This window comes from Struthio camelus, chromosome 19 (genome assembly GCF_040807025.1).
Source record: "Struthio camelus isolate bStrCam1 chromosome 19, bStrCam1.hap1, whole genome shotgun sequence".
Taxonomy (NCBI): domain Eukaryota; kingdom Metazoa; phylum Chordata; class Aves; order Struthioniformes; family Struthionidae; genus Struthio; species Struthio camelus.
Genome location: NC_090960.1, coordinates 1,028,685 through 1,055,884, shown reverse-complemented (window position 1 = coordinate 1,055,884; position 27,200 = coordinate 1,028,685). Strand labels below are relative to the sequence as shown.

The window sequence follows — 27,200 nt, the reverse complement described above, 5'->3', positions numbered from 1 at the left end:
GAAGAAAAAGCTTTCCCCAAAGGCAGGCGGAGATCAAGCTCAATCATTTGTAATTACTGTTTTATTTTGCAGACTACGCAGAACTCTGCCTTGGAAAGAAAACCTCCTTACGGGGGATGTCAGGCACCTTTCGTTCAGGAAAACTTCTTTCCCGTGAACTCTGGGCCCCGGGCCCTGCTGTTCAGCACCAGCATCGCCACGCGCACCCGCTGCACCGCGCGGCCAACGGCCAGCACAACCTGCTGCTGGGGCACCTTCCCCTCGGGTGCCAGGCGAGGGCACGCGGCCGCCGGCACAGCCGAGGTTTGGCGGCGCGCCGGCTCCACAGCAGGCCCTGCGCGCCGGGGACTGGCCCGCGGCACGGCTCGGTGCGCGGTGCGGCGTGGGCCCCAGCAGACAGCGACGGAGAAACGAGGAGCCGAGCTGGGAGAGGCCGGTTCTCTTGGGCTCACAACGTAGCACCGCTTTGGAGCACGCTAAAATTACCCACAGCAGGGCAGGACTTCCACCCGCCGGGGCAACCGGAAACGGCCCTGCTTCAGCGAGACGCGACCCCTGCGAAGGCGCCCGGCTGGATGCGCCCCGAGGCCCGTGGCGAGCTCTCGGCGCAGGGGAGCAGCGCGGCCCGGCTGCTCCCCAGCTCCGCTTTGCCGCGCTGCTCTGAGGAGGAAGCGGGAAGAGCAGAAGAGAGACACTTAAGCCAAAGCGCACCGCGCGCCCGTCGGCACCACGGTGCTCTCTGCTCTCCAGAGGCTGAATTCCAGCTCCGAGGAAGCAGAAACCTGCCTGGGAACCAAGCCCCGGACCACCCGCTGCTGTCCATCCTACGGCCTTTGGGGCCGAAGGTTTGGCTCCCAGACTCGTCTTCCAGACCCGCCTTCAGCAGCAGCCCCCAGGCAGCAGCCTTGGGGATCGCAGCCACGAAGCAGCTGCCTTTCCCGCCCCGGGGGGCACAAGGCCTCACCTGCCTCCTGCCAGCTGGTGAAATGCTGGAATTCTTCTAAGTCTGCAGACAGCAAGACTTGGAGAACGTTTTCCTGAAAAAAGAGAAATCAACAGGCTGGGATAAGCATGGTCCTGACAGATTTCCATCTCTCCAGAGGCTGGAAGTCCTGCAGACAGCCCAGGGCAGAGGCATGCAAGTCCAGCCCATGAGTGATGCAATCCTTCCCCACCGCTTAGCATCCTGCAGCTGGACTCCCATGCTGCAGCCTCCCCTCTCTGAGATGAAGGTGCTACTAAAAGAGAGGCAGCTATATCCTATGGGTAGGCCACGAGCAGCCAGCCTACAGCCATGCTGGGCCCTGGCCTTCCCCACACTGCATCTTCGCATGTGAGATGGGAGCAGCTCTCACCAGGGCCCTGCTGGCTGGTGCAACCCAAAGGCTCTCTGCAAGTGCAATGCAGCCACTGGTGCAGAGGAAGGCAATTTGGCTGGGTTCATCTGCAGGAACCCTTCCTCTAGAGAACATGGCTGATGCCTGGCATGATGGGAAGCAGCAGGACAACAGCATGGTCCTGGTCAGCCCTGCGGCAGCTTTCTGCCGCCCACATACCTGCAGGTCGCAGAAGGCCAGGGAGAGGCCTTCCTTGCGCAGCTCCTGCAGCAGATCTGCCAGCCCCACCACCACCGTGTAATCAATGCTGCTGATGTGGCGGCAGTCCAGGATGACGGAGCATGGTGAAGACGCTGCTGGAAGAAGAGCATGCGGTCGTTTCCCTGATGAGCCCAGAATGAACCATCCCAGGGATACAGCTCTTTAAGCAGGACTCAGTCCTGTGGGATCAGGCAGCTCAAAAGCTGCATTTGACTTCAGCTGGGCCATTGCATATCCCATCCTTAACCAGCCAAAGCACGCACAAGAAATCTGCTCCCATAGAGCCAGATCATGCTAGAGGGAGATAAACTTGGACATAAAGCCCAAAACATCCCAAAGTCCCTCTTTAACTTTCCCCAACCTCTGCTTGCAAAGAGCTGCAGCTCCAGCAAGCTGGTGAGCTCCCAGGAGGTGGCTCAGGAGCAGCCATGGCTGGAGGGGGTGAGAACAGAAGGGGTCTTGGGAGCACGGCAGGAACCAGGGGCTGGTCCCCACTACAGGAAGCTGCTCTGTCCCTGCTTATATCTGTAGTCTGCAGCAGCGAGACCAGCGCTTTTCACCCCCTACAGAAGTGATGCAGGTGGGCACAGGGTTACAGGATACCAGGCCAAGCCGACAGGCCAGGAAGCAGGAGCTGTACCTGCCAGAGCGTGTCTGCACACAGTGTCCCGCAGGTACTCAATGGCTGGGAAATGCAGGCTGCTCCCAGGCTGCACGAGGAGCTCTCCCCGGTCAGATACCTGTGCAAGACCCCAGAGCAGAGGGTGGCATGTCACAAGGAGGGATGAAGGACACAGGACAGGCTGTGATCTTCCCCAAGCAGGGGAAATTGCATGTGTGACAAAGCAAACTATCGTCCTTCCTGCTGGAGGGGAACATGCTGGAGCCCCCATTCCTCGTGGAAACTCCCCTCCTGCAAACGCCCAGCACAAACAGGGAAAGCAACGCCTCTCTCCATCTCCTAGCTTCCTGGATTGTCATTGCTTCATGCTCCTTGAAATGAGTCCCTGCACTGCCCCGATGGCAAACTGGGATAGGGCAGAAGCAGGACAGAAAAAATATCCTGCGCCCCAGCTCTCCCGGTATCTGCTGCTCACAGGGAGCCCTCTCCCAACTCCCCACTCCTTGGCAAGCGCAGCTGGCCCCAGTGCATCCACGGCAAGGTGAAGCCCACCTTTATTGGGGGCCTGGCAATGGGGTAGAGCAGGAGAACCCCTGAGACCAGCACCCCGGCCACAATGCCGTACTGGACCTCCCAGAAGCAGAGCAGGAACGTCACGGACAGGGGCACAAGGTCCAGCCCTGCAAGAGAGAGAGCCCAGTCCTGGGTTGACCTTGTCCTCATGCCGCAGGGCCCTTCAGGGTTGTGCCTGTGTCGGAAAATCCCTGCGTGCCTGGTTTGTAACTCAGCAGAGGGAAGAGCAAAGGGCAATGTGGGAGGAACTGCCAGGGCTGATGCAAAATCCTAACTTCTGGTGCTTCAGGCCTCAAATCTGGGCCCACAGAACCCAAGGCCATCACAGCTGAGGACGGGAGAGTCACTGGAGTAAGGGCAGAGCCCTTCTAGCCTGAGCTTGGATCAGCAAGGGAGAAATCCCAGGCCAGAGCTGCTGGCTACTCACAGCCCCCTGGAAAGGGAAAGGGCTGTGGTACTTCTAGGGTATTGGCCAAATCTTCCCCGCTTGCCTGGCACCCAGGTGGACACGTGTCCCTGGGGAACAGCAGTCAGAATTCCCACTGGCGGCCCCAAGAGGCTACAACATCCCTCATCCGCCCTTGCACAGGGTGACTGCTCCGCACGGAGAGCCGACGCACACAGGGGATTCAACAGCCCCGGGCTCCAGCCCTTACTCTTAACCCGCCACAGTGTCCTGAAGATCCCAGCGTCGAACATCGGAACCACAGCACAGATGATGACGGCAGCCAGCGCCGCTTTGGGGATGTAGTAGAAGAAGGAGGTCAGGTAGGCCAGCGAGAGCAGGACCAGGGCCCCTGCAGGGAGACGGGGAGCGCGTGAGCCGCCCCGGCCGGGCACCCTCTCCCCCTGCACGCTCCCTGGGTGCCCGCGGGGGAGCGGGACACTGGTGCTGGGCACGGAGGTCTGCAGGGCTGCCCAAAAGGGAGTACGGGGAGGCGGCGCAGCCTCTACCTGTGACGAGCCCGCCCGCGGGGGTGCACACACCCGTCTGCGCATTCACCGCTGTCCTGAAACACAAAGCGAAGGCGCCGTCCCAGGCTGTGGCACGGCAGGTGCGGGGGCTGCACGGGACTCGTGGTCCCTCTGACCTGCAGCCCAGAGACCCAGGTCCCACCCGGGCACACACTGCATTGTGGGCAGGGAAAATCACGCCTGTTCAGACCCTGTTGGGGAGAAACATGAGCACAGCCAAGGCTGCTGGCCTCCAGAGGGACCGCGGAGGACCCGAGAAGCGAAGGCGAGAGGGCAGGCAGCCAGGTGACCCGTGTGCAGCTCAGAAGCCATTGGGGGAAAATGGGGACTTGGACACTAGTGCAGGGACACCCCAGGGTCCATGCAACCCTGCTCCCGAGATCTTCCAGCACCCCCTCGCCGCACACCCCAACAAGGGTCCTGCAGCCCAAGCCTCCACTCCAGAGCCTGCTACTCACCGCCCGAAGCTGCCTGTGACAGGGTACGATGAGACGAAAGAGCCCAGGATGTTGGTGATGCCTGCGGTGGGGGAAGGAGAAGGGCTGTGGACATAGCAGCCAGTGGCACTGCCCGGCGGCTGGGAGAGCAGCCTGTCTCCCTGCTGTCACCTCCTCCCAGACCCGCCAGCTTGGCCGCCGACCTGCCTCGTCACTATGGACTTGCTGGACTGTGCCTACCCCTGATCCTGACCTGGCTGGGCCACGCAGCATCCCACCTCCTTGCTGGAGAGGTCGCTGCTCGCACTGCCTTTTATCGCGCTTCGCTCCCGCCTCGCCTTCCCTGGCAGAGCTGAGTCCGTCCGGCCACGCGAGCTGGGCTCAGACTACTGCGGAAATGGCTAAGCTGGGCAAAAGGCTGTGGAGGGGAGCCGGGGGGATAAGAGAGCTAAAACTTCAGATAGAGGTAGGACTGTTGAGATGGGAATCACCAATAGCTGAGAAGGATAAACACCATTATGGAAAGATATAAAGTCCTAAAGGGAAAAAGAGAGAGCAGCACACAGCGACTCAGCACCACGAAGGACGTGTTCCTGGGAGCAGGGACCAACCGCTCTCCTCCTGCCTGAGCAGAAAAATTCTGCAGGTACCTTATTGAGGTGGCAGACAAACTAAGGCTTCACCTAGGAGCTTGTTAAATCCCAGGTATCTTTTGTGTGTCTATAACTGCTTGTTCATTTGAGCTTTGCACGTCCTGCTTGAAGAGTCCCTTCACACACAGAGAAGGTCCCTGAGCACAGTGACCCGAGGGGACAAGCACAGGCCCCCTCCATGCAGCACCCAGGGGCTGGTTTCCAGTTCCTGCTGGGAAAGGGCTAGAAGGGACCCAGCTGCTCTCGGGCCGGATTCCCACTGCACCGTCCCAGAGAGCCTCCCCTCGCCCCGCTCCGAGCAGCCTCTCACCCATAGCCAGTAGCTCTTGGTTGGGGTCAATCCTGTAATCGTTCTGTGAGGCTGAAAGAAGGAGACAGCCGTCATGGCCCAGAGCTTTGTACAGGCCCAGCCCAGCCCAACGTGCCCTGGAGCGGAGGGACAGCCTGGGGGCCCCTTCCCAGCACCCCCACCAGGGCGGGGGAGCAGACCCGAGACAGCGAGGGGGACCCCCATGCCCACTTCCCGTTCAGGTATGCGGGAACTGCCTTGCCAGGGGAGGGGCCCATAGGGCGTCCCCCCAGCAGCGCTCCCCAGGGACCACTTCTGCCACCCCACACTACGAGCCCGGCTTAGCAAGGGCAGCCCCTGGCCCTCCCTTCCACTGCCTCCTTGTGAGCAGCAACCCCCCGGCCCCTTCCGAGACCCCTCCTGTGAGCGAAGGCGCAGGGATCCTGACACAGCCATACCAAAAGCCTTGGCAATCGCAATGGTCTCCAGCAGGCCCATGAGCGGGACCACGGCCAGTCCGGCTCCCATGTCCTGGGAGGGAAGGACAAGGTGAATGTCGCAAGAGAAAAGCCAACGAATGCAAGTGCTGACAGGATGCTCTGCAGTGCTTCCCACGACACTGCACAGCCCTTTCCCCCCTCCGACCGAGCATCAGAGCTGAAAGGAGGAGCTGCCCCTTCCCAGGAGGAACTCTTTTGCACTCAGGTTTGCTCAGGTATTTAAGATGGCACTGAGCAACAAGAAAGTAATCCCCGGGGGAGTCCAGCCTTCTCCAGCCAGCCTGGTAGCACCCACCTGTACCATCCTGCTGAAGGGGACAGTGCCATTGGGGGCGACCTCAGAAAACAGCGGCAGTTGGAACGCAGGAAGTCCTTGGGGGATCTTCCCAGTGAGCGTGAACGGCTGAGAGCCCATCACCTGGAAGGAGTAAGCAACCAGGCCAGCAAACAGGACCACGAGGGCATTACGCGCTACAGTGGAGAGAAGATACCTATGGTGAAACATTGCCATGAGCCCCAAGGTAGCAGGAGGGACCAGAGGAGGTAGGTACCCAGGCTGGGGGGAAGGGGAGTGGGGTTGGAGCCTTTCTAGCCTTAGAAAAGGGCATGCACAGTGGCAGGACCATCCAGATGATTTTATCCTCCCCAACCCACCTCTAGGATTCAGCTCCTGCCAACCTCAATCAGATCTAGGCTATCTCTTCCTCTTTGCAGGTCTCCCCTCTTCCTCTGCTCCAAAAGAGGCTGAGACCACAGGAAGGACTGCCATTGGAAGGAGAAAGGGCAGAGAAAGGCCAACGCACCCGTGGCAGAGATCCAGACGATGAGATAACTGACCCTGGTGGACAGCGGCTCCACACTGGGAGCTCTGGGGAGGCGACTCTTCATTGCCCCGAGCCCTGTAAGTGCCACCAGGCAGACCAGCCCAAGGATGGCGTCCCCAGCCCTGCAAACAGGTCAGATCGATGCCAACCCAAACGTGTTGCAGTGCACAGGGAGAGCCACTGCAACGGCTCGCGCGAGGAAGGAAGAACGTATACCCATGCTAGACAGGGAGCAGCCCAGCTCTCAGGGATCCTGGTGGCCCCTGTGCACCACTGGCAAAATCACCTTGCTGGGAGGCAGCAGAAGAGGGAAAAGAGGGTCTTCTCCAGCTAGTTGCAGGATGCTGATGGGTTTGTGGACTGCCTCTTCATAAAAAATGGAAAAGGACCAGGCAGGATCCACGTGGCAGGATCTGCTTCCCACTCAGGTTATGTGGGACAAACATGTCTTCCCCCTCCCATTGCAGCCCCTCCCAGCTGCAAAGTGCAGGTTTTTTGCCACTCGTGTTGAGGCCAAAACTGCAGGTTACTGGGCTATGCGAGGAACCTGGGGCTGCGGCGCAGCCCCAGAGCCATGGGTGCCGCTAACAGGGGAGAGGGCAGGGAGGTGCAGGAATCATCGAGCTCCCCTCTTGGACTGTCACAAATTGGAGGAGGGGATGCTACACACAGATGGTCTCAAGGATGTGCTTTTGGACTGGCAAAATCTGATTTACCTAAGCGGGAGCAGAAAATAGGACAAGTGTGCCCCACCTCTCCCCTTCTAGCAACTTGGGAGCCCACGTACTCCCCCATCTTCAAATTTCCAGCACAGATGGAAAGGACAGAGAATGTGTTCTCGTGCAGCAGCACTAAGCAGAGACCGAGAAATTGGTCCAAGGAGCCTGGTGTGACCCAAGAGACAGTTGTAGCAAAGCAGCAATGGCCCCTGCGCCTGCAGGAGGGGAATGGAGCAGGGAAGGTGCAGGGACAGACACTGACCTGGTCTCCCCGATCCTCCTCAGCGTTTGATACACCTGCAGGAAAAACTGCCGAGGGATTCCCTGCAGTCCCAGGATGTTCTGCGCAAAAAGACAAAGCCTCAGGAAACCCCACACAGTCCTAGCTCCCAGTGCCCTGGAGGGACAGCCAGAAGCACAGAAGCTCGGCGATGCCCCTCCCCAAGGGCCCTGGCACCCACAAGGTCTTTGCCGTCTGCTAGCTGGGAAGGTTCATCAGGGACTATATCGCATTCCCTCACGCAGCCTTCAGGAAAGGACCTCTCCCTGCGTAGCCCTATGCAGGGAGACCTCAGAGGTTCCCTAGCTCTAATTTTTTCCGCAGCTCTCTGACCTTGAGCCTGCCTCCACCCCATCCTGCTTACACACAACCTCCCAGTAAGCAGTTGTTTGGGATCTTTGTCTCACCCCCAGCCCACCCAGCCCGATATCTCCTTGCATGTTGCTGGGAAGCAGCAGCAGCAAGCTCCCGGCTTCCTTGCAGAAACACTAGCTGCAACCACAGCCATTAGCCAATATCGGTCCTCTGGTTTCTCGCAAAGCCTCACGCCATGCCCCTAAGCCTGTCTGATTTTGGTTAACCACAAAGGAAGCATTGCTGCTCCAGAAGAGCCCGAATGCTTCAGACCCCTGAGACACCAGCAAGGGACTGGTGGAGCCCTGAACCCACCAAGCCTCGCAGCCAATCTCAGCAGGCCGGAAAGAGTCACCCAACACCTCCATCGAGTGGCCAAATCAAACGTGCTTCGTGGTTCCACTAGATGTCCTGATTGCTGCCATCTCTCGCTCCTGGCTATCGCCAGGGAGGAGGGTGTGTTTCAGAGGGCAGGCGCTCAGGGGACAGGGCCCACCAGAAGCCCTGGCAGTGGGACCCGCCTGCCCAGCCCAGCACTAAACATCCTGGTTCCACAACACTCTCATCCAGTGAGCAAGGACTTCAGAGCAGATCAGCAGATCCTACCTTGACCTGGTTGAAGCTAATGGTGATTGAAGCAGCTGAAGTGAACCCTTTAATGACTGGGCAGGATATAAAGTCCAGAAGAAAACCTGCATGGGACAGGGATGGCAGTAAATTGCCTGCAGGCCGATGTAGGGAGTGCAGGGTGTTTGCACGCACAGAGCTGTCACATACGTTAGCAGGACAACCCCAGAGTCTCAGAGAGCACAAGGGAGGAGAGGGAACAGTTACAGGATAAGCAACATCCTAAAAACACGACCATACAAAGCAAGAGCATCTCACCGAGACGTAGGAGCCCCATGGCCAGCTGGATGCAGCCCGACAGGAAGGCGAGCAGGACGGCATAGACGGGATCATGGAACGCGTAAGAAGAGACAAGCAGCGACATGATGGCAGTGGGACCCAGCGTCACATCTTTGGCAGTTCCCAGGAAGCAGTAGACAAAGCAGCCCATGAAGGAAGAATAGAGGCCATACTGCATGGGGGCAAAAGGAGCATTTAGCACCACGAGCTGGGAAACTCAGAGCCAGGCACTTCCAGGAGGCTGGACGGAGAGAGGGCTGTGCTACTTCGAGATCCTGCCAGAGCCCGCAGTCAGTCCTAAGCAAACACGTTGCATCCGTGGCTTCCTGTTCCAGAAAACGCGTGACTGCCTGCGATCAGCCTCTGGCCTCCCAACCCGTCCAACCCTCCCACACGCTCCTGTCTAGCGCCCCTGCCTTCCCTGCAGTAACACCAGGCCGCACGCAGCCATCCCGCATTTCTACCGCTGCAACAGGGAGCGGCTGCGTCCGTGCAAGACGCCGAGCTGGGGGCTGCCGCAGGGCACTGCAACCCACCTGCACAGGCAGGCCGGCCACCTCGGCATACGCCAGCGCCTGCGGTACGACCGTCAGGCCCACGGTCGCTCCAGCGATCAAGTCGAGCTGCAGCCAGGCCAGAGAGTACCGCGGAAGCCAGCTGAGGATAGGGAGCCTTTTCTGGACCGTGCGACGAGAGCAGCATCGCCCGGCGTCCTGCGGGTCCGGCGCTGGCATGGCTGCTCGGGGCAGGGCGCGGGGCTCAGCGGCGTTTCACGGCGGGGCCGAGCTCCCTGCCGGGATTGCCGGGACAGGGCGGGCTGAACCTGCCTCCCGCAAAGGTGGCTCGGGCAGCGTCCACCCCTGCTCTGCTCCGGGCTCGCCGGTACCTTGGGGACGGAGGTCCCCGGGGGCCGGGCGCGGCGCAGCGGGCAGCCCGGGGCCGGGCACCGGCTGCGGGCGCCGGGTGCCCGACTAACCGCCGCTCCCGGGCTCCTTCCCGACGGCGCCAGGCGCATCCGGCGGCTCCGCCCGGGCCGGCTCATGTGACGGGGCAGAGGAGGAGCCGGAGCCGCCGAGCCCCGGCCGCTTCCCGGCAGCGGCGGCCCCGGAGGGCGGCGGCGGCGGCGCGCGATGCGGCCCTGGGCGCTGCCGCTGCTGCCGCTGCTGCCGCTGCTGCTGCGGCTCGACGGGGCCCCGGCCCGCAACGTGCTGCTGCTCCTGGGTGAGTGCGGCCGCCGGCTCGGGCGGCCCGGGGGTCCCGGCCCCGGCCCGAGCCCGGGGCAGGCGGCAAGAGCGGGAGTGCGGCACCAGGGCAATTTTTTTTTCCCCCCGCCTGCACCCCTTGGGCCGGGGAGGGATGAGCCCCCGGAGTGCTGCTGCAGCCCCTGCCCGTGAGCGTGGGGCTCAGGGCACCATGGCCTGCAGCAGGGCCCAAGCCCAGGTTTATTGCAAGAGAGGGCAAAACCCTCTGCCCCGAGGATGCTCCTCAGCCCGCAGCGTTGTTCGTGTCCCCTGCAGAGTTAGAGATACTACCCCCCCACCCGTCGGCAGGTCAGACCCTGTCCACATGAGCTCAACCCCACTCACCTTTTCCCCTCTGCAGCGGACGATGGTGGCTTTGAGAGCGGTGCGTACAACAATTCAGCCATCCAGACACCCAACCTGGACGCGCTGGCCCGGCGCAGTGTTGTCTTCCAGAACGCCTTCACCTCCGTCAGCAGCTGCTCCCCCAGCCGGGCCAGCATCCTGACCGGCTTACCCCAGGTAGGGCCACCTGGACGCGCGGGGTGGGCAAGGGCCACCGCAGAGCCTGCGTCCTTGCGGCACACGCGCAGGACCTGGTGATCCCTGCACGTTCCCTGTTCTCCCACACCCAGCCCCCTGCCCTCCCCTCTGGGACCTGCCTCCCAAGCTGCTGCCTGGCATTGCAGCCACAGCACGCATGCTTTGTGCCACCCTGTACACTGGCAGAGTTGGGCTGGTTTTGGGGCCAGGCTGGCAGGCATCACCCAACCTTTCTGTCTCCCCCGTTTGCAGCACCAGAATGGGATGTACGGGCTGCACCAGGACGTGCACCATTTCAACTCCTTCGACAGTGTGCAGAGCCTGCCCCTGCTGCTCAGCCAAGCACACATCCGGACAGGTAGAGAGAGTCCAGGGCAAGTGAAACAGGCAGGCAAACCCTTCTCCTCCACGCATCAAACCCTATGAGGCAGGAGAGCTTGGCAACTAACTGACCTGTGAGTTAGACACCACTAACTAGATACATGCCCATATTCTGGGATGACACGAGTTTCATTTCACTTCCCCCTCTGCTGCTCCCCTGCTGCTTCCCCTTCCCTTTGTGCCTCTGCCCTTGTTCTGAGTCCTTCTCCTTCCCATTTCCCAGGTTCACACAGGGCTCTTGCTTGACCCAAACCTCCTTCTTGGGCTGCTTAGCTCTCCTAGCACTTACTCCCACCTGCAATTTGAGGCAGTGGTCCCAGCGTAGGTCCTGGTTTCTGCTCAGATGCATGCCAGCAACATCCAGTGAAACGCCAGTGTCATCCAGTGGAAGACAGCATCTTCCACTCTGCCAAAAGCATCTTCCGCGCTCATCAGCATTTCCTGTGTGCAGCCAGTGCTAGAGCAGATGATGCATCAGTCCCCAGGGAAAAGGGAGATTAAAAGCAGCAACCAGTGCTCCACTCCATGCTCACCTCTTTTCTCCTGACACTGTGCGTCTGTGCCCTTTGCAGGGATAATTGGGAAGAAGCATGTTGGCCCAGAGGCTGTCTACCCCTTTGACTTTGCGTACACAGAGGAGAACAGTTCAGTTTTGCAGGTTGGGAGAAACATCACTCGAATCAAAGTTCTTGTCCGGAAGTTCCTCCAGAGCCAGGATGAGAGGTGAGACGGACCGTACATCCCCCTGCATTGCCTCATGCCCTTGGAGCACCCTGCAAGTGGGGTATGGGAGAGGTGAAGGTCTCCGACTAGGGAACATGAGCTCTTGGGTGGCAGGGAAATTAGCTTTGCTGAAGACACATCTTCATGTCACAGCTGGTCACAAAGAGGAAAGGACCTCTTCTTTCTGGGTCTCCCCACAGTCAGAACCCCAGATTTGATGGGAGTCCTGCGATGGCTTTGGGTAGCGTCCACATGGACACTGAATCCCTTTGCACCCCAGAGAAGGTCCGGGTGCTTGGGCAGCCCTTTCCCTCACCATGCCCACCTCCACGCCATGCTGTCAGCCTCCCCGCTTTCTATTTCTAGGCCTTTCTTCCTCTACGTCGCCTTCCATGACCCCCATCGCTGTGGGCACTCCCAGCCCCAATATGGGGCCTTTTGCGAGAAATTTGGCAATGGAGAGAGCGGCATGGGCTGGATCCCTGACTGGAAGCCACAGCTCTACAGCCCGGAGGAAGTACAGGTGGGACCCCGTAGGGACGTGTGGGGGCTGTGACACGTGAGAGCTGCCTCCATCGGAGCAGAGGAGGACATGGGCTGGCACTAGCCCTCCTCACTGCAGCAAGCATTACAGGGCGAAGGCTGGCGAAGCCCAGCCCGGCGTATCTGTGACCCCCTTCCCAGCGGTTCCCACAGGGCTGCCACATGTCTCTTTTCTTGTGTCGTTTAGGTCCCTCACTTTGTTCCAGATACTCCAGCTGCCCGGGCAGACTTGGCAGCCCAGTACACAACCATCGGCCGCATGGACCAAGGTGGGGAGCAGCCGGGGAAGGGGGACGCTGGGTCCAGGCTGACACCTGTGCACACTGAGGTCTCTCCCACACCGGCTCAACTCTGCTCCTCTCTGTGCAGGCATTGGGCTGGTCCTGGAGGAACTGCAGCGTGCTGGCTTCCACAACAGCACGTTGGTGATCTACACCTCTGACAACGGCATCCCCTTCCCCAGTGGCAGGACCAACCTCTACCACTCGGGCACCGCTGAGCCCCTGCTGATCTCGTCCCCTGAGCACACTGGGCGCTGGGGGCAGGTCAGCCAGGCCTTTGCCAGCCTCCTGGGTAAGAGCTTGTGCTCTCCAGGAGAGAGCAGAGATGTGCAGAGCTGTGCCTGAGGGTCACAGTCTGTTCCCCCACCTTCCCCATGCTAAAACCCACGGTCCTCTCCCTACAACCCAAATTGCCCCAACAGGAGGGGAGGAACACGGGCCACCTGCAGCCCATGCAATAGCAGATCCCAGGGACCTTTCTCCACCTCCTTCGGGTTGAGCTTCCTTCTGCGAATGCCAGCCCCCTCTCACCCTTCTCTTCCTCCAGATCTCACGCCGACCATTTTGGACTGGTTCTCCATCTCCTACCCTACTTACAGCATCTTTGGCAGAAAGCGGGTGCAGCTTACTGGAAAATCTCTCCTGCCAGCACTGGAGCTGGAGCAGTCCTGGGCCACAGCCTTCAGCAGCCAGAGCCACCACGAGGTGACCATGTACTATCCCATGCGGGCCATCCAGCATCAGCAATTCCGCCTCATTCACAACCTCAACTACAGGATGCCCTTTCCCATTGACCAGGACTTCTACATCTCGCCTACTTTCCAAGACCTGCTCAACCGGACCAGAGCTGGGCAGCCAACCCACTGGAACAAGAGCTTGCACAAGTATTATTACAGGGACCGCTGGGAGCTGTTTGACTGCAGCCGTGACCCCACCGAGAGCCAGAATCTGGCCCCTGACCCCCGCTATGCCGCAGTCTTTGAGCTGCTTCGCACACAGCTCTTGAAGTGGCAGTGGGACACCAGTGACCCGTGGGTGTGTGCCCCTGATGCTGTCCTGGAGGAGAAACTGAACCCTCAGTGCCAGCCGCTGCACAATGAACTGTGACTGTTACTTTGCCTTGCTGACCCCTTCCAGCACCCATTGCCACAGGGTGATGCCAGGCACCTGCCAGGCCTGGTGCCCTCTCCCCTGTCCTTAGCCCATGCTGCCAAGGGAGCAGCCATGCTCACTTCCATCAGGTTCAATACCAGTGCCTAGAGCTGGTGTGGCCTTGCAGCCAGGCCAGAGCACTGCAGCCCGCCTGCCTGGCACGAGGTTGGGACGGTGCAGAAACCCAAACAGGCTAGTCCCAAATTCCTGTGTCGCACCCCAGGCTGTGCTTTCTGTATCACAAAACGGGCTATCCCTGGAGCCCTGGAGAGAGATCCTCTGTCCTGGGGCCTTGGCTGTATTCCCAGCCAGGAGAAATGTAATGGTAAAATCACTTCTCAATAAAGCTACTGGAGGAGAATGTCTCAGCTTTTACCTGGAGTTTAGCATTTTCCTGACAGATCCATTTCTCCACTACAGCGCTCCACTTTGCCATCTCTGAAGAGCACCACCAGATGTGAACCCCTCTGCATGGGGACAGCTCTGCACCGGCTCGTCCTTGGTGAAACGGGCGATCTGGGGCCAGCAGGTACCAGCAAGCATGCAGCAACATGCAGTACCAATATGATTTAATTTAGCAAAATATACAAAACGTACAGAGTTTCTGAAGTGTGCATGCCTGAGGACTGCAGAGGACTGTGAACCAGGCTGGGATACCTGGTACAACAAGGCGCAGCTGGGCCAGCTCCAGGGAGGGGCCCAGGGCTGGCCCAGCGCTGGCAGAAGGGCCCCAGGAGCAGGCAGCGGGGCTGTAGCTCCAGCAGCACCCGCACCCTGGTCTCTGAGGAGGCCATCAGAGCAGGCACTTCCAGCTTATGGTTGACCTGGCCTGTGCCAGCTAGCAGCCACTCACACAAGGAAGGAGACAGAAACCATCCCAAATGAATAGTCACTGGTAGGCCCTTGCTAATGGGGGCCAGGCTGCAGCGAGGTTGGGCATTAGCTTGGTTGTTAGCAGGTCATGTACAGAGGGCTGCAGAGACCCTCTTGCTTCATCCAGTCCTTGCACCCAGCCCAGGATCCTTGCTGAAATCGGAGCCCTCTCCAGGGCTCAGCACGGGTCCTGGGCTATCCACACCGTCTTCCTTTGCTCATCAGCAACGGCTGCTCGGACACAGCCCAGGAGCGAGTCCAGGTCGCTCCAGCTCTCGGGTGCGATGGTGCTGTACAGGCAGGGCAGCTTGTCCAGCTGAGCCTCCTCGCTCCGCGCGCCATCCAGCAGCTGCTCCTCTGTGGCTCCATGGCGCTGCAGGGCCTTTCTGAAAAACAGCAGGAAACTGCACAGCCACCAGCCGGCCTCGCTGGCACACTGGGGCAGCAGTGAGGCGAGGCTCTGGGGGCTGGGAGTTCACCGGGTCCATGATGGAGATGGCAGGGGCAGCTGCAGGACTCCTGGGCTCCTTCTCCTGAAGGGACACAGGAATCCGTGACCCTGCCAGTGAGCTCATGCCTGAGCCACTTTGAGGCCTTGCAGGCATGTCAAAATCAGAAAAGTTCAAATTAGACATTTCTACAGCAACAAGATGTCCAGAGTTTCCATAACGATAACAAAAGTTTGGGCAAGGCTTTTCACCTGATCCTTCAGAGCTCAAGGTGTCCCCTGACTGAAGGATGAGGCTTAATCCAGGACAGTTAATATCCTTGCTGTTACTCTGAGCCTGTTATACTGCTCTCTAAGACATCCACTTCCCTCATAACCATCTGCAGAGGAGCCCAGTGACACCATAAGTCTCCCCATTCTGCTGCCTGCATGGACTATGAAGGCTAATGACTTGGGTAGCTTTGCTCAAGCCCATCCTAGCAGTGCTGCTCGGGAATGGATGGACCCCCATCCTCAGTGCCAGCTGCAGGACACTGTCAGGCCTCAGCCACTGGAGGCCAGCTCCTCCCCAAGGGCTGCTACCTACTTGAGCTTCTTGGCATTCTTCTCTGTGATGGAGAGGAGGAGGAGGATGGGATACATCTCCATGGTGTGCAGGGTCCGCACACACTCCAGTCCCATGTCCAGCAGGCCATGCACATTCTTCAGGAGCCAGGGAGAGACACAGAGGGAGGCTCAGCCCTGTGCAGGGTGAGGAGCAGCCCTCGCACAGAGCCAGCCAGGACAGGGATGAGCTCCTAGGGTACCCCTAGGCGAGGGCTGCAGGGACTCCTGAGAAAGAGCTGCACGTACCCATTCCCTCCCTCTGCTCCCACGCAGCACCCCAGGGGCTGCAGGTGCTGGCATCTGCATGGAGGGGTGGCCAGCATGGATGGGCGCCTGGTTTCAGTGCTCTGCCTGCATGGCCTGTCCTCATGCAATGAGAGGCAGATACCTCCCCCCCTCCCCCTCAGCTCTGTCTGGGCCTTTCTATCCCCCTCCCTCGCAGCCCTGCAGCACAGGCACCGTCCTGTGCGTGCACACACTGTCCCCACAGTTCCTCCCTGTTCTAGCACTCTGGGATACTCCAAGCCAAAGGGGCAATTTCTGTCCTGCTTCTCCACTGCCCCCACCATACCCCCACTACCTTCTCTGCCAGTGCCTCCAGCACCCGGCAAGTGACCATGCAGCGGCTGTGCAGTCTGTCTGTCCCCAGGAGGGCAGCTCTGCGCTGGGCAGCTTGGCTGGCTTCTCCCTGCAACTCTGGGACAGAAGGGAGCGAGGAACCAGTGACTCTCCCAGCACAGCAGCCCTGAAACTTGCTTTGCCACCGTGAAGGCATCTGGGCGACAAACTGAACACCAGTAGATTGCAAGGCCAGAGCCCAGCGTGGCCAGAGCCCCAGCAGTGAGGCCGGGGCCAGCAGAGCACATGTCTGCCTTTCAGCAGGATCCCTGTCCCACCATACTCATCTGCCCATGAGCACAGCCCCGTGTCAGGAGAACATGCCAGCACTGTACCTGATGGGCACATCTCAAAGCCCTTGCTGAGGCACAGCTTGCTGGCCAGGATCCGCCCCAGTAGCGTGGGCACAAGGAGGACGGGACGCAGCTGGCCTGGCTGGTGGGGCCGCACGAGGGTGTAGGGCATCAGGGTGAAGCAGCCGCCTCCCTGGGTGCCGGAGCCAGCTGTGCAGGCACAAAGAGGAGAGCAAGACCCTTAGGCGAGACTCACCTGAGCCTGACTTGGGCACCACAGCAATGAGCTGAGCACCCCCCAAGACGCTGCAGGGGAGCCTGGTACCACCCCAGCAGCCTGACGCTGTTACAGGGGATCTGCCTTGGGCTCCCTTCCAGTGCTCAGGGCGTCTGGGCTGTATCTGGATCACCAGCCACCCTGGCTAGTGCACACACCCTCACGGTTGTCAGGACCACCAGAGCTGTAGTTGATGGATGACCAGAGAGGGTTGATCTTGCTCTTTTCTGTGCTGACTACTCGCACCAGCTTCTGCTGCCCTCCAGAAGGCTGCAGGTGAGAGAAGTATCTGAGTTGCAGCACAGGACATGTAGCCCTGGAGCCAGCACTTTATGGATCTGCTCCGTGGGTGCCTCACAGCAGCTGCAGGCACTCAGCTCTCCAGGTGGCATCCACCTGCCCTTTCCCTGTGACAGGGACGGGAGTGTCCCACTCCTCTCTCTGCAGGCCCAGGCTGCCTTACCTTGCGTGCCATCGTGGTCAGTTGGGTCATATCCCGGATCAGGGCAATAAGCAGCTGCTGGGCCCTGCAGACAGAGAGCAGCAGGAGTTTAATTGTATTAGAAAGTGGCATTGGAAACATGAGAGGGGGCTGTCTCCATACCCATCCTACTGCAGCCATACAGGTCCGGCTACAGAAATGCCTTGTAGGCCACAGCTGTCCTGGCATGCAGAGAAGGGAAGAGAGGAAGAAAACTTTCGCATGGCAATGCCATGGCATGACCATGAAGACCTGCTGAAAACAATGCCCAGCCTGCCGTGAGGAGCTCCTCACATTGCCCCCATCTGTTCCTGGTATCCTGACCACGCAGGGCCAAGTCAGCCCTCTGCTACAGCTATGCTGGACTGAGACGACAGCCTGGGCAGCAGCGCCCAGAGACAGGACTATGCTCTGCTCTGGGACTGCTATACTGGGACTCACTGGTAGTAGTTGGGGATGATGCCGGTGTCCATGTCCTTCATGTTGTAGGGGTTCACCTGGCAGGCATGCCACTGGCTCCTGCCCTGAAACACCGTGTCTGTGACGTGCAGGATGTCGTTGCATTGCACGGGTAGGTGCCCTCCACCTTGCCATTCTATGGCCAAGTTGGCTCGGATGTAGAATGAGTCGCCTGAGGTTGCCACCTTGTTCTCCAGGTCACTCACCAGCTTGTTGTACCCTGGGTGGGAAACGGGGAGGTGCCAGGGAGCTGGATGCAGGTGGGAGTGGGAAGGGACCATGGGGGTGCTGTCTGGCCGGGAATGCAGCTGGAGCTGTTTGGGCAGAGGGGAAGGGGCGACACAGCTGTTGCCAGGAAAGCTGCAACTATCGCCCGTCAGGTAAGGGTTGTGAAAGCAGCAGAGCTATCTATCAGGCACAGGCCAAGTCTCAGGGAGCAAAGCTCCTGTCCTCCCCAGCGTAACCTGGTAGGAGACATGTCCCTGGGGTCTGAGCCAAGGGCAGCAGGGTAGAGAGAAGGCCTTACCCTCCATGTTGGGTCTGACTGATAGACAGCAGAAGCCGTTCACTCTCTTTAGGACCCAGAGTGCTTCCTCCAGGGTCACATCCTCCAGGACAGCTTTGAAATCAGGGTCCAGGACATCATAATCCACCTGGGGGTCAGACAGAGCACAATGGCAGAGCAGGGACTGCTGGAGGAAGGGTCTCCACCTGGACAATGCTTGAGGGCACCACATCCAAGTGAGCCCTGGTGGGACACTTGTTCTGGGCACTGCCTGCACTTTGGTGCAGGGGACCTGGGGGCTGGCCACAAGAAGGGAGAGTAGGAAGGGCTTGAGCCCTTACCACCATGATCTGGTTCCCCGGGGACAAGGACACCTCGTCAGCAGCTGAGCCGGGGGTGACCTTGTGGATAAAGATGCCAGTCTGGTTCCCCCCAATTATGCTGATCTGCTCCAGCAAGGCATTGCCTTCGAAGGCGATGGTAGTGATGCGACTGAGGATCCGCTGAGCTGGCCGACGACGCATGGGTGAGCTGTGAGGGAAGCAGCTTGTCAGTGTGGAAGCAGCACCAAGCACTCTGCAAACTCTCCTCCCCTTTCCGCCCACTGCTATGGCGCAATGCCACGGAGCCCTGGGCACCCCACAGCACCTGCAGGTCCGAGGTTAGCAGAGCATGACGTACCTATCCGAGGCAGAAGGGTCTGAGCCCAGCAGTGGGGAGCAGCCACCTGGAAGAAAGGACACCTTTGCCAATGGAGGTTACAGGAAAGGAGGTTTCAGGGAGCCCTGGGCAGCAGGCAGCCACCTCCCCAGCGCCTCTGCACAAGCAAGTGACCCATCTCCACTGTGGGGAGGGAAAGTGGTGGGCAAGACCAGTGCACAACTGGTGGCAGGTCCAGATTTCATCCATCCATCACACCAGGTGCAAATACAACCCCAGGACCCTAGCACCGTTTCCCCAATGCCGTGTGCTGGCAGTATGAGGCTGGCAGGCCCCACTCCAGACTTATGCTGCCAGCCTGGGATCGCAGTATCCCCACCAGTCCGCTGCATGCCTGCTGTGTCAGGAGGGGAGAGGGGGCCACAAAGCAGGGAGCCAGGAAACACACAGGCCCCAGGGACAGTCTGGGGCAAACATGAAGGCCAGGCAAGTGACAGGCTTCTCCGAACAGGGAATGGAGAAACCCACCATCCTTCTCACGCATGGCACACTCCAGCGTGGGTTCTTCCACCTCCGCTAGGCCCAGACTGATGTCCACCTCTGGGAACTCCTGGGAGCTGCTCCAGAAAAATGAGAAATGGAATGATGCAGTTCAGCACAGACTGAGCAGGGAAATGCCTCTCCTGCATCACCTAGCTGCCTGGGGGCATACCTGCATGTCACCTCTGGACTGAGACGTATCCCCAGCAAAGTGAGCCTAAGAAACCTCTAGGCAGTACTATGGTTTCTAGGTCCTGCAGCATGGGCAGTCCCAGGTCCTGCCATGCTTCATGTCTCATGGGACTGGACAGGGGATATACGAGCATCTCAGGGACACTGCAACTGCCCTGCTCTGCAGAAGGTGACCCAGCAAGAGAGCTCTGGAACAGAGTTACCTCCCAGACGTGATGCTCTCCAGGTAATCCCCCATAGCTCGCTTCTGCAGGGAGTTCTTGCAGGGTGGGATGGGGCTGCATGACTGGAAACTCTCCACTGAGTCACAGCTCACCTTCATGCCCAAATCACACCAGAGCTGCCAAGAGGAGAGCCATAATAAACCTTCCCCTCTATACACCAGCATTACATGGCCAATAGCCAGGAAAACCTGCCTCACCCCTGCCAGGTCCTTTTCCTTCACCTCCACTGCACAGGAAGCTCTAGGGACTCTCCAAGCAGGGTGGGGATGGGTGTGGGAGGAAGGCCAGGCTGGACCACCATACCTCCGATGTGCTGAAGGAGCTGCCCTGGCTCTCATCCATGGGACAGATGGCATGCATCCTCACCAGCCTCTGCTTCCTCTTCTGCCCCTCCTCCCTGGGCTCCAGGTCAGCCTCTCCATCCCCTCTCACCTGCCAAGCAAGCAATAAGCAAGAGTGGATACTGTGGAGAGAGCACTGTGCCTCTGTAGAGCACATGGGTGCTGAGCACACTTGCACCCCACTCCGACTGCCTTCAGGTCCTGTTAACTGAGGCTCTGGGGTGGGCAAAGCATCCCTCGAGCACACTCCAGAGAATTTTCTAGCCCTGGGAGACCCCCAGCACCACCACCCCTGGCCCCAGCCCCTTAGCCTCATCTGCTGCCGGCACTGCTCTGCTCTGCCCAGGGCTCTCACCTGCTTCCTCAGCTCACAGATCTCATCCGTAAGCTCAAACACCTTCTGGCGAAGCGAGTCCTTTTCCAGCAGGTTCTGGGAGATCTCAACATGGGCAGCATCCCGAGCACTGTACGCCTAGGCAGGGACAAACTTGGTACAATCAAGACCAAGCCATAGAGGCCCAGGGAAGAGGGACAGCTGTCAGGAAGGATGATGCAAGAACTGCTGGATGCAGGCGACTTGCACTGCAGCGCCCACTCCCTCCCCGCTACCTGGTCTCGCTCCTTCTGCAGCTCGGCCACCTGTGCCTGGAAGGAACAGATCTTCTCCTTGTAGATCTCGCAGTCCACCTTCACCTTCTGGCACTCAATCAGCATGTGCTCCTTCTCCTCCCGACACTGTGGGGAAGCACAGAGAGCTATCCGGCTGCTCAGCCCCCCAAAGCACAGCTGCGACCCGCTGCTGCCTGTCCCGCAACAGGGCACCTCAGGGGCTCTCACCTGCTTATGCTGACTCTCAGCCATGGCTGCCCTCTCCCGCAGGGAGTGGATGCGGTCCAGCAGCTCCTGTTTGCCCTCCAGAGCCTCGTCCAGGTGCTGCTCCAAGATGTCCTTCTCCACCTGCCAGAGAAACAGGCCAGCCAGTGCAGGGGCCAGACCCCGCATGGAGCCCAAGCATGGCCCGCTACTTCTCCACCTTGGAGCCCGATCCCAGCGGGGAGCAGGGCCAGCGGGGCAGAGGGTGTCTCACCAGGCTGAACGTCTCCAGCTCCATCAGTGACTTGAGCTTCTCATTTTCCTCCTTCAGCATCAGCAACTCATCTGCCTGGGGCTGCAGGTCGCCAGGGCCTCTCTGAGACCTCTCCCTCTCACAGCGCAACACCTCCTTGGCTCGCTCCAGCTCCTGCTTCATCAGGTACAGCTGCCAGAGGACAGGCCATGCAGGCAGCCATCAGCTGCTGCTGGCTGCACTATGCATCGACTGCGGACTAAGAATCCAGTCTGTGCCGCAGGCCCGTCATCATTCACTGGATGTTCCCCACTCCTGTGGCACAGCCTCGCACAGCCCCTGAAACAGGGCTTTTGGCCTTTCCCCACCTGGTCACCTCCTCTGCAGTTTCGTAAAACAATAATGAGGAGGAAAACCTATTCGGAGCCAGTACTTTTAGCCCATTTTCCTGAGCTTTTCATCAGTGCTGCTTACAGAGATGTCAGCACTCACATCTGGGCTGACTTGCTCAACAGAACGCAGCTTCACAAACTGGTTGAAAAGTCACTTGGAAGTGGGCTGAGGAGAGCTGATGTCCCTCACAGCCCTCTCTCCCACCCAGCTTCATTCTGCGTTCGTGTCCCAAAGGCCAGCAAGGCTCCCATAAAAGAACGTGGCTAGTCCAGGAGCACAGGGAAGTCACCCACTGACCACGCTCCCCCTGCCCATCAGCAGATCAGCAGCTTTGGTTTTACCAGCTGCCCTCCAGAGCCCAACCACACATTTATGTGGGGCAGAGGGGAGTTCTGGCCTCACAGGGTCTCAGGCAGCACACTGCAGGGCAGGGAAAAGAGAGAGTTCCTGCCAGCGAGGTGTTTGCAGGAGGAGATTACAGCCACAAGCTCTGATGGCAAGAGGATGGGTGAGCCAGGGAGCTCCCAGGTGTGGGGCAAGTAGCTCAACACAGCCAGCAACCACCGCATGTTGGTGCAACAGGCTGAGCAATGCAAGATGCCAGCTACCTCCTCCTGCAGGGCTTGGCACCGCGTGATGGCCAGGTCCTTCTCCTTCAGAGCATTGGTGTAGTGCATGGAGAGGTTGTACATCTCATCCTTCAGCTTCAGCCCCTCATTAAAGTGGGTGCTAACCTCCCTCTTCATGCAGTCATACTCAGCCTGGATGCCTGTCAAGCTTCTGTTCTGGGCCTCCAGCCGGGTCACACTTTCCTTGAGCTGGCTGCAGTGATGCAGCAGAGCCACCCGCTGCCTTTTCTCCTGGTTCAGCTCCTCCTGCAAGCTGTTCACAGCCTTAGCCAGGCACTCTGTCAGCTTGGAGCTCTCAATGAGACCTGGAGAGGAAAGCTCAGCTCAGGACTGTGCCCTGCTGGCAGCCCTCAAGCAGAAACATTTCAGCTATCTCCAACAGGCACTGAGCCCCCAGCAGGCCATGGCTCAGGCCACTTTATCACCATCCCACAGGCCACAGCTCCACCATTCCCCTGGGGATATCACCTCCCTGCACATATCTTCCCCCCGCACAAGGGAGGTGACACAGACAAGGCTCCCATCTGTAAATGCTAAGGCAGGGTGTGTTTAGGTTGGTGCAGGGCCAAGCTCAGCCCCATCAGACCCACCACTGTCCAGCATCTAACAGAGAGATGCACTCCTGCAGAGAAGCTCATACAGTGCTCATACAGGGTTGTTGTGTGGATCCTGGCTGCGTGGTATGGGGATACCCCTGTCCCTCCACAACCCAGCCATAGTGCTAGCAGCTGTGGGAGCTGCCTGCCTGGCATTGGAGGATCTCACCACTGAAGCTGTGGAGGTCTATGGAGGACTCCAGGCCAGTGATCAGGGTGTAGGTGTCTGGGTTGTGAAATTTCAGGCTCTCCAGGAAAGCTAGAGCCCCATTCTTCCCACGACTTTTCAGGAGATCCAGCATGTGACCTAAGACAGAGCAGAAGAATGCAGATTCCCAACAGCCCAGGATACCAGGGCAGGCTAAGGACACACATTCTGGGAGGGTGCAATCCCAGCTCCAGGGGCTGCCTCTAGCTGCAGCACACAAACTCTGCAGGGCTTCATCCCTTGCTCCCTGGCTCAGCTCTACACAGGAGAGATGGATGGGCTCAGTTGGCTGCACAGGGCAGATTCCTCCCAAAACCTTTGTGGGCATCAGTACCTAGATGCATCAAACAGCCCAGCAGAGGAGGTGATGCCTCCCCGAGCCTGGCCCAGGAATGGAGGACCCAGCCAGTGCAGGGGAGCAGGAGCCCCCCAGCAGCACCAATACCGCCTGCAGGGCAGAGGGCAGTGCCCTTCAGCAGTGCCGCAGTAGGTACAGACAATGATAGGCAGGGGTCCCACTGTGTTCCTGAGGGCAGAGGGGACTGTGCAGACCTTGGCACTTAGCACCATTGACATATGGAACGGGGAGGACTGGGCTTGCACTGCCAGCGGATCAAGTATGGACAAGTTCAGCCCTTCATGCACCAACTGCCTCACTTGCAGCAGGTCTGAGTGACAACGGTGGAGGGCAGGGGGTTGGGCAGGGAGGAGCCCCTGTCTCCCACTCACCCACTTTCATAGCGCTGTTGGTGAACTGGGGGCTGTGCAGAATCTCCTCCTCATCCAGCTGGTCCAGCACCTTGGCCTGGCGCAGGTAGGGGGTGAGACGGTTTGGGAAGATGGTACGCACGAGCTGGTAGCGGTGGTCCTCCAGCATCTCCCAAAGCCGCTCCTCGTCCAGGTCCCGCAGCTCCTCCACCTGGAATGGTGATGCCATGGCAGGTGCCTAGCAGGACAAAGCACAGTGGGAGCTAGGTGGAGAAGGAGAAGGAGAGGGGAGGGGAACTCTTGGGACAGCTACATTGAAAATGAAGGCATGCAGTTCTGGGCCTCCCTGTGGCACTTCTCCACTCTGTCCCAGAGACAGCTGTAATTCAAGGGCAGGTGAAATGAATCCTGTGTGCACACATGCAAACAGTCATGCAGCCTGAATAGCCCCAGAGCTTGTCCTGGGACACTCATCCCATGTCTGACCCCTGTGAAGGACTGACAGCTCCTGCCAGGTCATGACCAGCCTTGCCTGGAAGCCAGCACAGGGCGAGTGCTCACCCATCACCCCATCTGCACGTTCTGCTCGGGGCTCTCAGCTCTTTGACCGCACAGCTCTTCCCAAATACTTCTATTTAGGAAAGAAGTGCAATGAAAAATGACTACAGTTACTTTGATAGTAAAAAGCAGGAATATCCCCTAAAGTTTCAAGGAAAGCCTTGAACCTGCCCTTCTTGCCCTGCCCCCTACCCCAGTCCCATCTCAGAGGTTACAGGGACACGGCTCCGAACAGCCCCCTTCTGCCACCCCATGCCAAGGGAGAGGCCCCTCACACACCTGGGAGACAGGAGAGAGAACACGTAGGTCAGGCTGGCACGTCGCTTCTCCTCCCGCAGACATCGTTGCCTGCTGGAGCCACGGAGCAGGGTCCATCCTGCAGGGTCACGCCAGCTCCTGCTGCCTCACAGCAGCTCGCGGCAAGGTCCTGACGGCGTCTCCTCCATCTCCACCACAGCCCAAAGTCCAGGAGGGATTAAACTCTAGAAGGAAATAGATAAAAAAAAAAAAAAAACCTTTGAACTCCAGGGCTTGCCCTGAGGCTCTGCCAGATGACAGCCTCCAAGGCGTGCCAGCCCAGCCCTGCCTGGAGCCTGAATGGCATGTGCCCTGTATTGCTCAGGCCACAGAGAGGAAGACGTGACTCTCAAAGCTACCTGGGAAGTTGGAGAGCACCAACCACATCCACAGCGCACCCGGTCTTGCCCTCCACGTGCTCAGCATGATGCATGATGGCTGATACATCCAAAAATGCTCCCAACTCCTCCAGTCTCCTGGGGCTCATCCAGAACCATGCCCTGCATGCTGTCATGAGCACCTCCTGACGGTGCTCAGCACCTCCTTGCCCAAGACCCCTCACCCCACCAATGTGCCAAGAAGCCACGATGCTCTCTGATGCCCAGAGGCACCAGATCTCTATCTGACATGAAGAACTGGTGTCTGCTCCTCCCCTGTTCTGCAGAGGCTTGACTAGGAGCAGGGTAAGGGCCAAGATCTAGTGAATGACCAGCTAGCTCCTGGCAGCAATTGGGAAATGAGTGCTCCCGGGCTGTGTAGCGCTCCTCAAACAGATGGTGTGGGGCAGGGCACATGGAGGCTATGTGCTGCCTCCCTCTGCTCCCAGCACAGGTGCTTTGAAATGGTTTTACATTCCCTGTCATGAACTGATGCAATGTGATGGGTGGCTGCCTGCCAAGCCCATACATTTCCTGCACTCCAAGAGAGCTGTCCTTCAAGAGGCAGCAACTAGCAAACTGAGGCATGGGCCAGCAACTGCAGCCACCGACACTGCCCTGCTGAGACTGAAGACCAAAGCCCCTCTTCTCCTGGAGGAGGCCAGAACTCCCAGCGCAGAAAAGCAAGATCTGATGGACCTTCCATCCCTCATGTCAAGGAGCCTAGGCCAGGCCTCACCATGCGGCTGCTTCCCTGCACTAGAGCAGCAGTACCCCAGTGCACCTGGCAGGCCAGTATAGGACCAGCCCTTTGCATGAGCCTTGTGCTCAGGTCTCACGCTCAGCGTCAGACAGGGGTGTCTGTGGAGCCACCCTTCGTTTCCTCATTCCTGAAATAGCAGCTGCCCCAAATCTCTTTTGCTCCCAGGAGCAGCTCCCCATCAGGCTGGATTGCACGACACAGATACCAGCCCTGCTCTAACTTTTACTTCTGCTCTCCACATGGCGAGGTCAGACATGAGCATGAGCTAAAGAAGTGTGTTCAAGCAGCTGTTCCTCTGTGCATGCAGGGACTTGCATGGAGCCTGGGGCCAGGCCCTCTTATTCTCCATTAAAGTCAGGCCTTTAAACATACGTGGTAGAGGGCCGCAGCTCCTGAGGCTTCTTTGCAGAGGAAGGAGAGAAGGACCCACCTGAAACCCAGAGAAGAGCTCTCTCCTTGTTAGCTCAGCATCTGGTCCAAACTGCAGCCTCCTCTTCTGCCTCCTTTCATGCCACCAACCAGCCTCAGCTGCAGACAAGACACAGCCCAGGCACAGAAAGGCCAAGAGTGAGATAAGGTTGTTGGAAAAGCTGAGCAAGAGCATCCCTGTACAACCAGCTCAGAAAAGGCATTATAAGAGGCAATCCAACTTGGAGGAACCGCAAACGAGGACAGGAACTGAGCTGAGAGGTAACCATTTCCTGCTGTAGGCTGAGGGCGGAGGGTTGAGCTTCCTCCAGGACGTGAGGCACACGGATCTCGCACGGAGCCTTTCCTTGGCGACGAGCTGCTGCAAGTCTCCCATCAGCTGCAAGAGGCTGAGCATGGAGAATGGGAACAAGGACTGAACTTCAACATTGGCCGCAGAGCTGAGCTGCTGCCAACCCAGACAGGTTCAGCCCCTCTAGCCCTCCAGCTTTGCTAGGGCAAATGCCAGCAAAGTGCTCTGGGGAAGGACAGGGCTTTCACCTGAGCGCTGAAGGGCTCCCAGTGGCTGGTGCCTGCAGGAGGCCAAAGCCAGCCACAGGAACTGCCCTAGGAGCAGGAGCAGAGCCAGGCAATCTCTGTGCCCCATCAGGGATTCAGTCCTCGTAGCTTCCTAGGAAGGAAGGGCAGGGCTGCGCCACTGGCCCCTCTACCTGTCTCAGCTGATGAGCCGAGGAAGCAAGACTGATGTTCCCAGGCTGGGGCAGCAAGCAAGTCTACAGGGACGGAGCAGCTGCGAAGCAGTGGAAAAGCAGGTTTGTCAAGGGGCTGGATTTAGCGTGCAGGAAGAGGAGGTACCACAGCCACCGTTCCCCACCAGACCCATGAACCGGTGATACAGCATGGCAGAGGCCAGCAGAAGAATCCAGTGAGGTTTATCGTTGCTTTGGGAAATCTGATGAAGCCTGCAAATGGCATAGGCACTCCTGCCAGAAGTGCCCCAGGCAGGGAGAGGAAAGGGTTGCGAGGGGAGGATCAGATCTCTGCTCCTTTCCCCGTACACCTCAG

General features: G+C 59.0%; 3 protein-coding genes across 12 annotated transcripts; 1 reads left to right on the top strand and 2 right to left on the bottom strand.

The window, feature by feature from the left end:
- Positions 1–44: 44 nt before the first annotated feature.
- SLC26A11 (solute carrier family 26 member 11) lies at positions 45–9,760 on the bottom strand. Of its 7 annotated transcripts, none has more exons than XM_068913669.1 (16): positions 9,267–9,760; positions 8,710–8,902; positions 8,431–8,516; positions 7,453–7,532; positions 6,451–6,593; positions 5,943–6,118; positions 5,606–5,678; positions 5,169–5,219; positions 4,227–4,287; positions 3,748–3,803; positions 3,450–3,590; positions 2,773–2,900; positions 2,239–2,338; positions 1,557–1,690; positions 965–1,037; positions 45–660 (listed from the first exon to the last, which is right to left on the bottom strand). In XM_068913669.1, the coding sequence occupies exons 1-16, from the start codon at positions 9,462–9,464 to the stop codon at positions 539–541; spliced, it is 1,815 nt and encodes a 604-aa protein (XP_068769770.1). In that variant the 5' UTR covers positions 9,465–9,760; the 3' UTR covers positions 45–538. The 7 variants fall into 7 exon arrangements, with proteins under 7 accessions (XP_068769770.1, XP_068769769.1, XP_068769772.1 ...); XM_068913668.1 differs by having other exon boundaries at positions 1,557–1,693; positions 9,267–9,753; XM_068913665.1 differs by having other exon boundaries at positions 50–655; positions 9,267–9,753.
- Positions 9,132–13,960, top strand: SGSH (N-sulfoglucosamine sulfohydrolase). 2 transcript variants are annotated; one of them, XM_068913673.1, is made up of 8 exons: positions 9,132–9,449; positions 10,333–10,493; positions 10,767–10,872; positions 11,468–11,618; positions 11,985–12,141; positions 12,349–12,430; positions 12,531–12,734; positions 12,990–13,960. In XM_068913673.1, exons 3-8 carry the CDS (start codon positions 10,779–10,781, stop codon positions 13,547–13,549), a joined length of 1,248 nt encoding a protein of 415 aa, XP_068769774.1. In that variant the 5' UTR covers positions 9,132–9,449; positions 10,333–10,493; positions 10,767–10,778; the 3' UTR covers positions 13,550–13,960. The 2 variants fall into 2 exon arrangements, with proteins under 2 accessions (XP_068769774.1, XP_068769773.1); XM_068913672.1 differs by lacking the exon at positions 9,132–9,449 and adding an exon at positions 9,769–9,951.
- Positions 13,961–14,146: 186 nt separating this feature from the next.
- CARD14 (caspase recruitment domain family member 14) lies at positions 14,147–26,273 on the bottom strand. Of its 3 annotated transcripts, none has more exons than XM_068913650.1 (22): positions 26,137–26,273; positions 24,549–24,751; positions 23,733–23,949; positions 22,965–23,102; positions 22,179–22,504; positions 21,199–21,369; positions 20,949–21,068; positions 20,721–20,846; positions 20,467–20,583; positions 20,074–20,202; positions 19,750–19,886; positions 19,343–19,431; positions 18,836–18,881; positions 18,496–18,685; positions 18,176–18,302; positions 17,632–17,869; positions 17,173–17,236; positions 16,868–16,979; positions 16,475–16,642; positions 16,102–16,217; positions 15,502–15,617; positions 14,147–14,853 (listed from the first exon to the last, which is right to left on the bottom strand). In XM_068913650.1, the coding sequence occupies exons 2-22, from the start codon at positions 24,642–24,644 to the stop codon at positions 14,646–14,648; spliced, it is 3,051 nt and encodes a 1,016-aa protein (XP_068769751.1). In that variant the 5' UTR covers positions 24,645–24,751; positions 26,137–26,273; the 3' UTR covers positions 14,147–14,645. The 3 variants fall into 3 exon arrangements, with proteins under 3 accessions (XP_068769751.1, XP_068769754.1, XP_068769753.1); XM_068913652.1 differs by having other exon boundaries at positions 14,528–14,849; XM_068913653.1 differs by lacking the exon at positions 26,137–26,273 and having other exon boundaries at positions 14,147–14,849; positions 24,549–24,735.
- Positions 26,274–27,200: the final 927 nt, after the last annotated feature.

Excerpts from the sequence above, each read along its gene's own strand:
- CARD14 (XM_068913650.1), bottom strand. The coding sequence starts at position 24,644 with ATGGACCCTGCTCCGTGGCTCCAGCAGGCAACGATGTCTGCGGGAGGA. Across the intron at positions 23,103-23,732 it reads CAACAGCGCTATGAAAGTGG|GTCACATGCTGGATCTCCTG; the intron begins GTGAGTGGGAGA and ends GCTCTGTCTTAG. Across the intron at positions 20,847-20,948 it reads CTGAGAGTCAGCATAAGCAG|TGTCGGGAGGAGAAGGAGCA; the intron begins GTGAGAGCCCCT and ends GCTTCCCCACAG.
- SGSH (XM_068913672.1), top strand. The coding sequence starts at position 9,861 with ATGCGGCCCTGGGCGCTGCCGCTGCTGCCGCTGCTGCCGCTGCTGCTG. Across the intron at positions 11,619-11,984 it reads CTCCAGAGCCAGGATGAGAG|GCCTTTCTTCCTCTACGTCG; the intron begins GTGAGACGGACC and ends TTCTATTTCTAG. Across the intron at positions 12,735-12,989 it reads GGCCTTTGCCAGCCTCCTGG|ATCTCACGCCGACCATTTTG; the intron begins GTAAGAGCTTGT and ends CTCTTCCTCCAG.
- SLC26A11 (XM_068913664.1), bottom strand. The coding sequence starts at position 9,464 with ATGCCAGCGCCGGACCCGCAGGACGCCGGGCGATGCTGCTCTCGTCGC. Across the intron at positions 5,679-5,942 it reads CCTTCAGCAGGATGGTACAG|GACATGGGAGCCGGACTGGC; the intron begins GTGGGTGCTACC and ends CTTCCCTCCCAG. Across the intron at positions 3,591-3,747 it reads CGCGGGCGGGCTCGTCACAG|GGGCCCTGGTCCTGCTCTCG; the intron begins GTAGAGGCTGCG and ends GTCTCCCTGCAG.